At 37.5% G+C, this 13933-nt stretch overlaps 1 protein-coding gene across 2 annotated transcripts; it reads right to left on the bottom strand.

Moving 5' to 3' along the window:
- Positions 1 to 5207: 5207 nt before the first annotated feature.
- Positions 5208 to 13123, bottom strand: LOC108050400 (fructose-bisphosphate aldolase). 2 transcript variants are annotated; one of them, XM_017132080.2, is made up of 4 exons: positions 12904 to 13123; positions 8315 to 9131; positions 7876 to 8075; positions 6640 to 7018 (listed from the first exon to the last, which is right to left on the bottom strand). In XM_017132080.2, exons 2-4 carry the CDS (start codon positions 9108 to 9110, stop codon positions 6923 to 6925), a joined length of 1092 nt encoding a protein of 363 aa, XP_016987569.2. In that variant the 5' UTR covers positions 9111 to 9131; positions 12904 to 13123; the 3' UTR covers positions 6640 to 6922. The 2 variants fall into 2 exon arrangements, with proteins under 2 accessions (XP_016987568.2, XP_016987569.2); XM_017132079.2 differs by lacking the exons at positions 6640 to 7018; positions 12904 to 13123 and adding an exon at positions 5208 to 5953.
- Between the last annotated feature and the right edge of the window lie 810 nt (positions 13124 to 13933).

Genomic DNA, 13933 nt, shown 5'->3' on the forward strand with positions numbered 1-13933 from the left:
CAGCTGGCGGCTTCATTGCGGCTCCATTTTTGTGTGCATGCACAGCAAAAAAAAATCACACATTGTAACAAAATATCGCAAAATCACAACTTATTATGTCATGTAGTTTCATTTGGAAACTACGTTAATATTTAAGTCTTAAAATATTGATTTTTATGAAAGCAACTTAACAGTTTATCAACAGTCCACTAAAATTTAGATCATTTTTTCTGTGTACGTATCGTGCACAAGCATCGCGTAATATTTCCAGAAATCTTCTCCCCAGAACTGTGAGCTCCCGCTGCCGATTTATTTGTTCTGTCGATTATGGCAGCGAATTCGTGCAAATAAGATAAATGGAATTGTCAAAATTGTTGTGATTGCTTCATTGTCATGTTACTGTCAGCACTGTGTTCAACTCCTTAAAAAGTGAACAGAACAATGCTGCCATTAATTAAGCGTTCCGATTTCTGTAACTTATTCATGTTGAAATGCAGCAGTGAGGAAAAACAAGTTGGTTTTGCAAAACCAAAATCAATTTCCGGTCCAAATGGAAAAGCTCGTTCTTAGTTTCTATTTGCATAAACTTTAAAACACCTAAACGTTTTCGTATGAAACTTAATATGAAAGAAGAAAACAAGTTGAAAAAGATAAACAAGCTCAATTATCGCTTAAAATTTACAAATCCTTCAATTTTAATTTTAATTATTTTTTTGGTAAGGCACTTTTTAGTTTTTTCTATTTAATTAAATTAAAAGTTTGTCACTTTGGTTTATTATCGATTTTTAAATAAAAATTTATTAGATGACATGTATCGTTAATTAATGATTACCTCAATTACACTAAAAATAATTTTTGTGGTAAATTTTTTATTTTATTACCTACATATTCAGTCCAACAAACTTTTTGAATCTAATAAAATCCAAAGTAATCTAAAAGTTTTGTTTGTTTTTTAAAAAGTTTATTTTGTTTAAAAAAAAGCTAATTAGTACAAAATACAATATAATTAAGATGTTACTTTAAACTTAATGGGTAAAATATCATCCAAATAAGAGTTAACTATGCAATTAATTTGTATTTAAGTATAAATTCTATTCGGAGAGTTTAAAAGTCATGGCATCCACTGCACTCTGACATGCCATATCTTCGAAAGATTTTCGACCGCCAGACAGCGAGTGGGCATAAGTAGAAGTACGAAGGAAAGAGGCGGCTACAACCAAGCAATTTGTGTCGTTTTTGCCGTCTCATTTGGCACACGGCCAGTGCATTCGGCCAAAATGCAATCGAGTGCACGCTCGTCTGCCGGACTGCGATTCCAAGCGACTCCGCACGCCCCATCCCTCCCAACTATAAATTACATTCCATTAAAAAATCATGCCGCGGCGCACAAATCAACATCAACTCAATGAACATAAATTGCCAAGACGAGCTGCTGGATAGAGGGGGCTGCGGAAAAGCGGGGGGTGGACAATGGCAGGGCGGCGCTAACGGATCGATCGGCCTTCACATTGGCCGCCATGACGACGGCGACGACGACGACAACGCACATGGCCCAAAATGCACACAAACACGGCCAAAAAGAGAGTGATAGCGGAATGAAAGGACTTTGTACTGACCAGCCAGCCATGTGGGCTACAGTGTGCTAAGGCGATACGACACAGAAAAGGTGGATCTGACAACGGAAAAGAGATTAGATTCAAAATATACATTTCAATCCTTAAAATTTAATATATTATGGTATTAATCCATATTAATCATAGGAAAAGTCAAGGATTTTTAGTTTCAACTATATTTTAATAATTTTGCTGTAAAGGATTCCGTTGTCTTTTGGACCAAAAGATGTTGGACAAACAATTCCTTTCTCTATAGCTTATATACATATTCATAAATTATTTCAATTTATCATTATGTAAAGAAATTAACCTTATTTTTTCTTTATTTTATGTGGACATTGCTTTGTGCCACCTTTGGTTGTTATTTTGGTTTTAAAAACTGACTCTTACCTATAATGAATAATTTTCCTGACTCATCCACCATTTTCATTTAATCACGCAGATAAACCTCCTATCTTAATCTTAAACCTCCTATCTTAATTCATCCTGATCCACCGTGCGGCTAGCGTAATGCATTTGGGAGTAGTCCGATGTGGGTTCCAGTTCCTTCGAGGTTTCCTTTTGCTGGTGGGTGGGCTGTCCAGTGGATCCAGAGCTCGTTTTGAGCTATTTTTGCTGCGTTGGCGTTGGTGTCACGCATTTGGTTTTGCTATTGGGCCCCCGAGTGATGTTTGCAGCTAATTAGAAACGTCTCACACGCACTCACATTTGAAGAGGTGGAGCAAACTGCAATTACAGTTGGCCAGCCAATGTGCTTCGGGGAAAGGAAAGGATGTCTGCAGATGTCTCAGGACGTGTGCGAAATGACTATCAATCGATTGGACTTTCGGGCCGGTCATGTAATTAATGGAGCGTGGCTTAAATTATGCAAAGCTCAATCAACTGCATTTCGCCAGTCCCGGAATCCCCTTTGATTTCCCAGTTCTGCATGGTCCTCATCTCACGGCGTGCCAATTTCCGCTCGAACACGTTCTGTGCGCCGACTTGCCAACATCCACATCCACTTCCTCCTCGGCGCCACACGACGTGTCGTTGATATTTATGTCGTCGCCATTGTCGTCTCAGTTCTCGGAGCTCCATTCTCCATTCCCTGTCCTCAGAACTGAGAAATCAGAACGCAGGACTCGGTCCTTCTTTGAGCGTAATCAGCAACGTGCCAGGGCAAGGTGAAATCACAATTGCACCACAGGAAGCCGGAGGATACAATGAATGTTTAAGGCACTGAAAAGAATAGTGAAAACTAGTTTCTAAAAACAAAAACTTTATTACATACTCATAATATTTAATGTATATACTTTTAATTGATAATTAATCATTTGATAGTTTGTATTACAATCTTCTTGAAATTCTCTTGTCTGACTAGGAAATGTATTTAAGTGACTTTAAATGTTAACGTCACAGTTCATAAACTATTTTTTATTATTTTTAGCTAACATTAATAGGTTAAATTATAATGATAAATTATGCTCAAACATAAAAAGTATTTGGTTTTTGTGAGGTATTCTTCGGTCTTAAAATTTATCATGACTTGAAAACAAAACTATATATCAGTAAAATTAAACATCGATTTCCAAAAGCCCAGTTTTCCATAGTGTATGGATGGGGCAAGGTGTCGGAAGGGTGAACCCAGTTTAGAAACGTTGCAGGACGAGATCCTGCCGGCAACGTGATGATGTTTACATCCTATGCAAATACAATTAATTCCACTTTTGTGGACAATCTTTGTGACAGCAGGTCGGTGGGGCGACTTTGGCATAGGAAATGTTGACACTGCCACGGGCTTGTGTGGATCAAGATACCAAATGGCAGTATCCTTTGTTAGGTTCCCGGTGGGTGCTAGCCCCAAATAAGAGGCACACTGTCTTCACAGTTTCAGAGCAACTGCCCGACGATGACTCGAAAATTACGAAATTTCCTTATTGTCTTTAAACGAAGACAACCAATGACGCAATAGCGTAAACAATTCGTTCATCCCAATGCAATAATTCAGACGTTCCAATCTTTCCCCGAAAACAATTGTAATTAAATTGACCATAATCGAACAATCAATTTCACACTGAGAAAAATTATATAGCTTAGTTAGATTAGTAATCAAAATAAAAATTAACAAATTTTCAGTCTAGGTAACAAAACCAAATTCTTACTCAATATTTTATTGAATAAAAGGGAAAGACTATTTTTCACTTTCAAAAAAAATATACTGCGAACATATGAATATAGTGTTGCTAATATAAAGCCTAAACGTTTGTGAACCCTAGACATTAAATCTCTGAAGAGTGCAACCAATGTAAATATTTTGGCTGTGTATTTACATTCCCCTTCACCATGATAAAAATGCCCCTAAGACATCTTATTGACGAGTTTTTCTGTCTGGGTCGTTGCGCATTTGATTTGGGTGCGATTAACCGAACTTTGCACTCTGCGAATAGTACAAACTCAATTGGAAAGGGATCACGGTGCAGATTACGTCGCTTGTTGCACGCCGTGTTTACATTTGCATTTTCAATGAAGGAAATTGTAAATTTAAATTACGCGAAGAGCTCAAACAGAAGGATTTGAATTAAAGCAAACACAGATTCTGTGTTGACCTTAAGGCGATCGGCCTTTAACTTTTGCTAAGGTTCTTACCAAATTTTATAATAAATTCTGAATGAAATGTTTAAATTTTTTTTTAAATCTTTAAAGATAAATCTTAGATTTATAAACGTAAACAAGATTCATGTATTATTAAAAAAATCTATAACATTAGATCACTGTAAAAAGAATGAAAACTGCTTTAATCTGGTTATGTGGGACAGATTTTTGAAATCATAATATTATCATTGAAAGGTTGCTGTTGGCAAATTGGTATCCCCTTTTAGTTTTTCAATTCGCAACTCAGAAGTTTCGGTAAAGAAAAATATGGAAATTTATTTATATTATTAAGATCTGGATGAGGCTTACACCAATTCATCAGTGCATCTCCAACTGTGTCTTACGCCTGGGCGTATGTAATGGTTTTTTTCGCCAGTCAATAAAAATAAAACCAATTTTGTCTTGTTTTGCTCTTTAGGTTTTTATTTGAAGATGTTATTTAAACACCTTTCTTTAAGCTGATGTTAATTTTTTTGTTGGTTTTTATTTCTTGTATATTGGTTGAACAGCTGGTTGTTGTTGCCGTTTCTGGTGGTGATTTTTCATGTTTAGTTGACAATAAACTATTTTAATCTTATTCCTTCCGGTTAATCTTATATATCCTTCGTTTGTGTCTGTTATATTTTCACATTGCACTTCAAACAATTATGTGATTAACAACGATATGCAGAATTTGCAACTTGAATAACATATAAATTAAAACATGTTCTGATAAATATGTGTGTTAGTCAGTGGTACAATATTTTAGTATGCAAATATGTACTGCGATAATGACAATGCTGCCCTTGTTACCTTATCGCATTTGGATAATGGATCAAAGATGGGATCGAGAAATCGAGTAACAAGTACTGTGCCCCTGCACAGTTTGGCGCCAACGGACATGGCCAAATATATATTTTTTTTTAGTTTTTTTGTAACAACATATTGTTTTTCAACAGTGTATATATATGTATATATGGTTAATCGAATTGTTTCGGGGCATTTTTCAGGATTTATTGTATTGTGTTTGTTTATTTGCGTCATTTGTTTCACTTATACTTATCAATCATAAATATAAAGTTTATTAATAATAATAATGGTAAAACATCGATTTTCATAGAGGACCTTTTATAAAACATTAAAAAAATTTAATAAAACGTTGTGCGATTTCAATGTTTCAAGATTTTGACATTTTGATGTTGCTGATAGCGGTTGATGTTGTTTCCACTATAAAATGTGTTTAACTTAACGATTTACGACATACTTAGCTTGTTAACATTGAAATCTTTCATAATAATAATAGTAATAATAAAATAGAAATTGTATAACTTCAACAATAATAGGTTCATGTGCTTAAAACTAAAGATAAAATTGCTTCTCCATCGAACATAATCCTTTCATTTTCTGTACTCATCATAAAGTTGTTTTCTAACATATTTTTATCGTATAATTAATTTTCAAAAATGTGACGTACTACATATATATAACATTTTTTGAAATTGTAATCATTCATTTTTTTTTTTGGTTTTTTTTTAATGCTTGCTTTGCTTAGCTCTCGAAACTAAGATAAAAATAAACAAATCTGCCAAACGTTTCCAGCAATCTGCTTCGAAGTTAGTTGCGTGTAGTTGCGTGTAGGCCAAGTCCTTTGAAACGCCTTAGTAGGCGTGGTTGGCAACGAACAGGGATCCAGATCCTCCTCCAGCGCTTCCGGCAACGTACTTGCCCTGAGCGGCATCTCCGTTGGCCTGAGTAAGGGGAATGGAAATGCGGGGAAATATGGTTAATTTCATTCAGCAAAATACTTCGGAAATAATGCTCTTAATTACAAACACTTGATCTTAATTAATACTTAGTTATAACTTTGCGAGCCACAGCATAAAAGTTTTTCGGCCAGCTTGAAAAGTTTTCGCACTGATTTTTGCTGCTCACGAAAAACTTTTTCCAGCCACCTGCGGCAATTTTGTTCAAACTTGTTACGCATCCAAGCGCATAAAATGTTACGTACAGCAGAAAAACTTTCGGAAAATTTAATTTTGCCAGTTCTTTGGAAGAAAAATGTAAATTCGATTACATGGGAGAAGGGCTGGTCGGAAGTGGACCGTATTTTCAACGGAATAGCGTTTTTGTTTATCATATAATTTTAACTTAACTGTCAGTTGCAGAAATTCAAAATTTTCACTATAAACATTATTAAGTTCTCGGATTTCTTAAAGTTTTCTTGGTAATCTAATACAAAATTAAGTAACTTGACTAGTAATGTAAAGGATAACTAAAATTAATCTATACTATACCATTGATTTAGTATTATAAACTACACATATACATATTTTCAGTACAAATAATTATGTTAAGTAATTATTAAGATAAAATAAAAGTGAACTAACATAAGATCTAAGCTTAAAATACATAAGTAAAAAACAAGGTTCACAAATAAGGTATCAAAACAGAACGTATAATTTATTAATGGCTCTCAGTTTATCATATAGAATTGTAAAGTTCCAAAAATCTTGTTTTAAATCTAGTCAGTTGTTGTGGTAAGTGGTATAGGACACGCTAAATGGAATATATTTGCAGTCCCTCGGTTGGAGGAATGTAAATGCCGTCCAGTCTCAGTACAGCTTGGCCTAGGTCAGTATCTCTTGCGTTAATCAGCTTCGGCTTGGATTATAGCATCGCTCGATTCTGACTCGGGATTAGTGCGTGGCTAATAGGGCTTAGTATTTGTGCTGGGCGACAAAGAGGTTGGCATTGGCCGCAAACGACGGAATAGAGCCGGCCACATATTTACCCTGGCAGGCCTGGGAATTGGCCTGTGGAAGCGGGAAGGAGAGCGGGATTATGTTTGGGATTAATCAGATTTTGGGCTATTGAGGATTAGGTTTAGAGCAAGCGAAGCATGATAAAAATGAGAGTAGTCTTAAGAAAGGCTTTAGTGATTAGTCGGCTTGAGCTGAAGGCTTATCCAGTGCTTGAATTTACCCCATGTTAGCTTGGTTTTTGCCATCTTAAGCAGCGTTTCTTCGTTTTTTTTGTTCAGTACTTGTGATCATCCACATGCAAAGTATCTTTTCCAGCTGATCCTTCAACAGATCCAGCTTCATAATTACCACAAGCCGCCTCACTATTAGCCTAAGCATGGGGATTATATATTAATGATATTACATATAATGAGGTAGTGATATGTGGATGTAAAAAAGATTATTAGTGATGAATTAAATATTGGTTTAAAACTGGAAAATAGATAGTGAATTAAGTAGCCAATTTTGATGATTAAAAATCAAACATTTTGAAAAGAGAACTAAAATGCTATTTGGAGTGTGTTCGTTTTATGATATTAGTCACAGCTCGATAAGGTATTTATGAATCGTAAAAAGATTAGAGTTAAAGTTCAATTGAAAAAAATGTCGAAAAGATTAAGCTTTGGTAATGGTATCGATGGATGGGCGAGATTAGGAACCAGTTCAATAGGCGAGGCATTTTGGGATTAAATTGGGTAATGGGATCAATGGTTGGGATTGCGGTTTATACAGGCTTAAAAATAATTCATAGTCCGAATAACCCTAGCAACACATTCTTCCGAAGCGGAAACCCGACCCTTTAAGTGCATTCACCACTTAACAATTAACTATATCCAATCTTATGTAGAAAGCCCTATCCGAAGACTCACCTTGGCGCGCTTGAGCAGCTCGTTCTGGCCGGCGGCGATGTTCTCCTTCTTGCCAGCCCAGGCACGCAGGACGGAAGCCTGCAGGGCGCGGCCGTAGGAGAAGGTCAGGGCCCATGGGCGGCCCAGGGGAACGTTGTTGATGGCGCTCAGGTTGACGGTGGCCTCCTCCTCAGACTGACCTCCAGACAGGAAGGTCACACCTGGACAAAGTAATCGATTATTTAACAGTCGTATAAAAGCATGTGTTGGAAGATCAATTCCAATTAAAAGGAGGTGTGAGAACAAGGTGTCAAAATAATCTTTTCACGTTTGTTTATAAATGTATAGCTCTTTTTACAATGATTATTATTCTAAATAGGTCAAAAGCGATCTATATGGTTTAATGATCTACAGATTTAATGACACCTGTTCCCCCACCAAAATCGGGATCAGGACTCACCGGTGACGGCGGCGGGCACGGTGCGGCGCAGAGCCTGCACGGTGGCCAGACCGATCTCCTCGGGGGTGTTCTTCTTGGCCGACTGACCGGCGGTGACCATGTTGGGCTTCAGCAGAGTACCCTCCAGGTAGACGTGGTGGTCGCTCAGGGCCTTGTAGACGGCGGCCAGGACGGTCTCGGTGACCTTCTGGGCGCGGTCCAGATCGTGATCGCCATCGGGCAGGACCTCAGGCTCCACAATGGGGACGATGCGCTGCGACTGGCAGATGGAAGCGTAACGGGCCAGCACATTGGCGTTCTCCAGGATGGACTGGTAAGATGGGGTGTTCTTGCCGATCTTCAGCACGCAACGCCACTTGGCGAAGTCGCAGCCGTCCTTCTTGTACTGGGCACAACGGGCGGCCAGATCATCCAGACCCTGGGTGGTGACCTCATCCTCGGAGCCGAACAGTGGCACGACACCCTTGTCGACCTTGATGCCCAAAATGATGCCCTTCTTCTTCAGGATGTCGGCGAAGGGAGTGCCATCGTCGGCCTTCTGGTAGAGGGTCTCGTGGAACAGGATCACTCCAGAGATGTTCTCGGCCAACTTGGGGTCGGTGCTGAACAATAGCTGACGGTAGGCACGACGGTTGTCCTCGGTGTTCTCCACGCCGATGTCCTGCAGACGCTTGCCCATGGTTGGGCCGGACTCGTCGGCGGCGAGGATTCCCTTGCCGGGCGCCACGATCTTCTGGGCAATGCCCCTCAGCTCATCCTGCAGCTCCTTGCTGGGGTAGTTGAAGTAGGTGGTCATTTTTGAGATTCGAGTGTAGTTCTGCATCACCGGAATCCATTTTGTATGCGGATTTAGTCCAATCGCCAGAGGTGGTGGATTTTTGGTGGAAAAATAAGAAGATCGGAGCGGTTTTGTTAATAATTTAGTTAGCGGATTCGAAAACGGTTTCCAAAACAGAGAGCCATTGCTTAAACTAAGAATTTTGAAGCCGTTGAGAGGGAAACAAAACAATTTAGGAGGACTTCGAAATTTCTATCTGGACAGTGAAAAGAGCCAAGACTAATAACTCAAAGGTACAATTTGTACAGAAAATTGTTCAGGGAAAAATTGCCCCTGGGGCAACTATCAATCAATTGGTGGATCAGTTCATATCATTGACACGCTTTTTGATTTTTTTTCGCTTTTGGGTAAGATAAAATATGTAACATTTTTATGTTTCCGATTAAACTTTATACATGTATACAAAAGTGTTAAATATTGCATACGCTTTTGCATCAGCTATACATTTTTGATATATTGCCACGATATTATATAATCATATTATTAGTGTCAGGCCAATGTCAATGACATTCTACCTAATTTATAAATTATTTTTCCATTGAAGATAATAAATTCTGTGCATGTTAGTGTTTTTCACAGCTGATTTGATAGCAAAGAGCAAGTAATTGAACGAGATTAAAAGCGCATGCACGGAGAACGTGCTTTATATTATAAATTTCTCTGTATCTGACATTCTCTCTTTCATCCACTTTTGCCAACCTTCTCCCTCTCTCAATATTTAGCGTACACACAAAATTTCGTCAGTTTTTTATGAACTTTTTTTTTATAGCTTTTCACAACTATCAGTTAAAATTTTAATGTTTTTTTAAAGAAACTAGATATTGCTACAAATAATCACACGGCACTACATTTGCTTTAGAACTGCTAATTTAAAATTTATTGTATTGCCCTGTTAATTTCTTTAACTATTTGCAAAAAGCAAAATTATAATTAAACCTTAGAGGACACAGTTAAAAGCGAACCAACCTCGACGATGTTATTTTAGTAACTGAGCAAAGTCACGGAAAACTGAGGAAATAATTCCCTCTGATGTAATCAAAGTCATGGAGTCTTCCATCTCACTCTCTCTACCTCTTTCTCTCTCTTTCACACCCGCATAATGGATGACGTGAAAACTTTCACTTTTATGGCCACTGCTGCTGCGCTGCCTCTGCCGACGTCTCCGTCGATAGAGACGTCAACGCAGGGCGCATGAGTTTCTGCTTGACATTGAACAAGGTCAGGCAACAATGTTGCTTCGGCTTTTGGCAACATATGTTGCCAGCGAAATTTGTTGCTTACGAAATGCGAATAGAAATTGTTGAAAACCGAAAGTCTTGTGGCGCGTGTGTAGAGTAACAAGGAGGGCTATATATTGTGCAAAAGAGACAGAAGGCTATCCAGCAATATGTAGATACAGATGAGAAATATTTTGCGTTGGCTTAATACTCAGTTTTTACTTGTATGACATTGACAGTGAGCCAAGGACTAGAATGGCATAAATGTCAGGCAATAGATTATACCAACTTATCACAAACGAATGTTTATTACAACAGCTATATTTCCCACGCCATATTTATAACACTTTGCTTGTACATGGAAAAAGCTATATTAAAACTATTAATGTAACTAATATGAACGGAATTATATTATAACGGTTTTCCATCTAAAAAATCAATTTTTTTTAATGAAAATGTAGTTTGAACACTTTCTAAAAATTAAAATGATATCGTATTACATTAAAATCTTGAACTTATCCACTTTTTATTATCGCAGATAATAATATATTAATTAAAATTTATCTTTCAATTTCATATTAGGTACAAAATAATAGTTTAATTTTTTTTAGAGCAGTACTCAATCACTTTTGTTTTATCTATATAACGTTTCATGTATATGATGAGTTATCTAAAGCCAATTTGCTTCACTTAGCAGAGAACACCCACCTACACTTGCCGGCAATCAATCGAAGACTAAAAAGTTTCAGAAACTAAGCGAAATATATACGATGAACAAAAAAGAAAGAGGAACGAAAAGCACAACAGGCAACGCATGACAACAAAAAACAATCAAAATAAATTTACGTTCCTATCAAGAGACCGTGTATAAAAATAAAATCAACACAAGTCTGTCTATATGTGTGTGCTAGTAGAAAAACAAGCTGATAAAACGACCAACAAAAAACCTAGAAATACAAAAAGTGTCATGGAATATGGTAGAAGTTGCTCCGGAAAGATGAACAAACAAGTTCATTATGTGACCACTTTTTTGTATATCTGCTATCAGTGGAAATTTTGAATCGAAACCGACAAAAAAACGAGCCCCCTCTGGTGGTTCCAAAGGTTTTGCATTATCATAACGAGATTTTAGGTCCGGCCTCCTCGAACGCAGACAGTAGGTCAAAAGAACATCTACCAGGGGAGATAATACTACTACTGATGTAATAACTATGAACTGACGTCAAACGCTTAATGGTAAACAGTAAATTAATAAGAAAAAAATATATTGATAAACTAAATTTTGAGGCAGGGAATTTTGGAGCGAACACGTACTCCTCTATTTCTATCAACTTGCCCTTTCAAGTGACCTCAATAACTTTGATTCCGTAGCTGTTTACTAGCTGGGTTATAAATACAAGTTCTTATCTATACCTTGGAAATAATTATCCGATTATAGCGTAAACTATCCCCTTATTTTATTTCACTAATGCGTCATAAGAAATTCCTTGACTAAAAATCTTGTTTAATGTATCTAAAGGATTGTTTAGAAGGAATCTGCACCATGATAACGGATTATTGATTTGATCCGCTTCACCTTGTTTGAAAAATGTATGATATGTTTTTATTTTTATCTTTACAGTCGCCAATAAAAATATATATACATATGTATCTTCTTTTCATTGTTGTTTTTGATTATGGTAAGCAGGTATCTGCTGTTGACCTTCAAAGCAAGTCCTTGCCACTCCAAAACTTGTTTTCATAGACCATCCAAAACAACCCCTAAATAAGTCCCTCTCTTTTCTCAGTCTTAGTCTCAATGAGTAATATTCAGTACTTATTGTGAGTTTTATTACATCTCTCATTCATTCACTAAAAGGAAAATTTAAAGTGCAATGGATAAAGACGAATAAAATAAAGTAGAATTAAAGGAGAAGACGTCAACAAACCGAGGAATTTACGATGACGTTGGCTAATTGAAATCTAAACGAAATGTGTGAGAAAGATACAAATTGTATGTATTTCCCGATGTATAGTACATGCATTTAACATTTCGCCAACTATTTATAAAGAAAAACCACAGCGGCGACTACAAATTGCAGTTGAATCTTTGCCAATAAGCAAATGAACTCAATTGGAAGAGCGAGTCTGAGGATACGAAAAAAATGAGAGCCGGTTGAGCCGGTAGAGAAAAACTACTTTCGAGAGCTAAAGTCACCCGATAAGGTTTCTTATCGGCTGCAGTTCTCCCACTCCTTGCACTGCAGTGCATAGGTCAACAACACTCGGGGCACTCAAGGTTCTAAAACTTGTCATAAAAGTTTTGAGCACGAGGAAATGGTGAGGGAAAATTCGAAGTACATAACGCACTCACTCACTCACACGTTTACAGATTCTTTATTGTTCTGTAAATTTGGATTACGAAACAGCCGAGAAAAATGGGAACGGTTACGCGACTTTTCAATTGCACTTGGTACGGGACTTTCAGGTCTATTCTGGATATATATCTGAATTTATTAGGGGATTTTATTTGGCACTATATGACGCCCACTCACCGAACTGGAAACTGAATCTAGGAATTGGTGATTAGCTGCTGGCTACTGGCTGGGTCCGCTGCTGCTGCTGCACTGGAGGAGAGCGGTAAACGCTTTTATTTTCTGACTTCTGGCTCTGCCGTCGCTGCTGCCACCGCCTCTGCCTCTGCCACTGCCACCGCTGACGGCGACTGCGACGTCAACGTGAAATTCCAAAGCGAGACATGGCGAGCGAGACCCCAAAAGGTTGTTTAGAGGTCGTCGCCGCCGGTGTTGGGCAACCGACTGAGCCAAGCGCTAAAAATTCCCAGAGTCCGCCAGTTTGTGTATCCAAAATAAAGCTATTCGAGGGAGCTTTTAGTGGGGGAAAGAACCTACAATGCGATGCTAAAGTTGGCTAAAACTTAACGGATAGCTTTGGACTGCCTTAGCTTTGCACTGGGCGGCTTCAAATTTAAAATAATTTCGTTAGGGGCTATGGGTCTTCTGAGTTTAAGGAATTGAGAGAAATAAAATCAAGAAAGAAAGCTAACTTCGCAAGTTTATATACCCTTGCTTCTGTTCCAAAGTTAACTATTCTATAGTTCTATTTCGATGCTTTAAACAATGAAGCAAGGTCAATTACTACTACTACCTGCAACCAAAGCAAGAGTCTTTGTAAACTTTTATCTAAATAGCTTTAAAACTAAGGGACTACTTTGCGTGGATGGACGGGCAGATTTACAGACATGCCGAAATGGCTAGATCGAATTGTCTGGTGATCAAAATATATATACTTTATAGGTTTCGATCAAAGCATGTATTCGCTCTCATTGGAATAATCGGAAAATAAATTCAAAAAAATTATAACTTTGATGTTTTAAATTTTGTTTTTTGTGTTCCTTGAGATTTGTTAATATTTAAATATTATGTAGTTACGGTTTATATTAAATTAAAATCGGACAACAATATCATATAGCTGCCATAGAAACGATGGCAAAATACAGCGCAAAATCAACATATCCTCATAGTTTTTAGTAACATAGGCATAGAAATCGAAATGTAGTCGATT

This window comes from Drosophila rhopaloa, unplaced genomic scaffold (assembly GCF_018152115.1).
Source record: "Drosophila rhopaloa isolate 14029-0021.01 unplaced genomic scaffold, ASM1815211v1 contig_178, whole genome shotgun sequence".
NCBI lineage: Eukaryota > Metazoa > Arthropoda > Insecta > Diptera > Drosophilidae > Drosophila > Drosophila rhopaloa.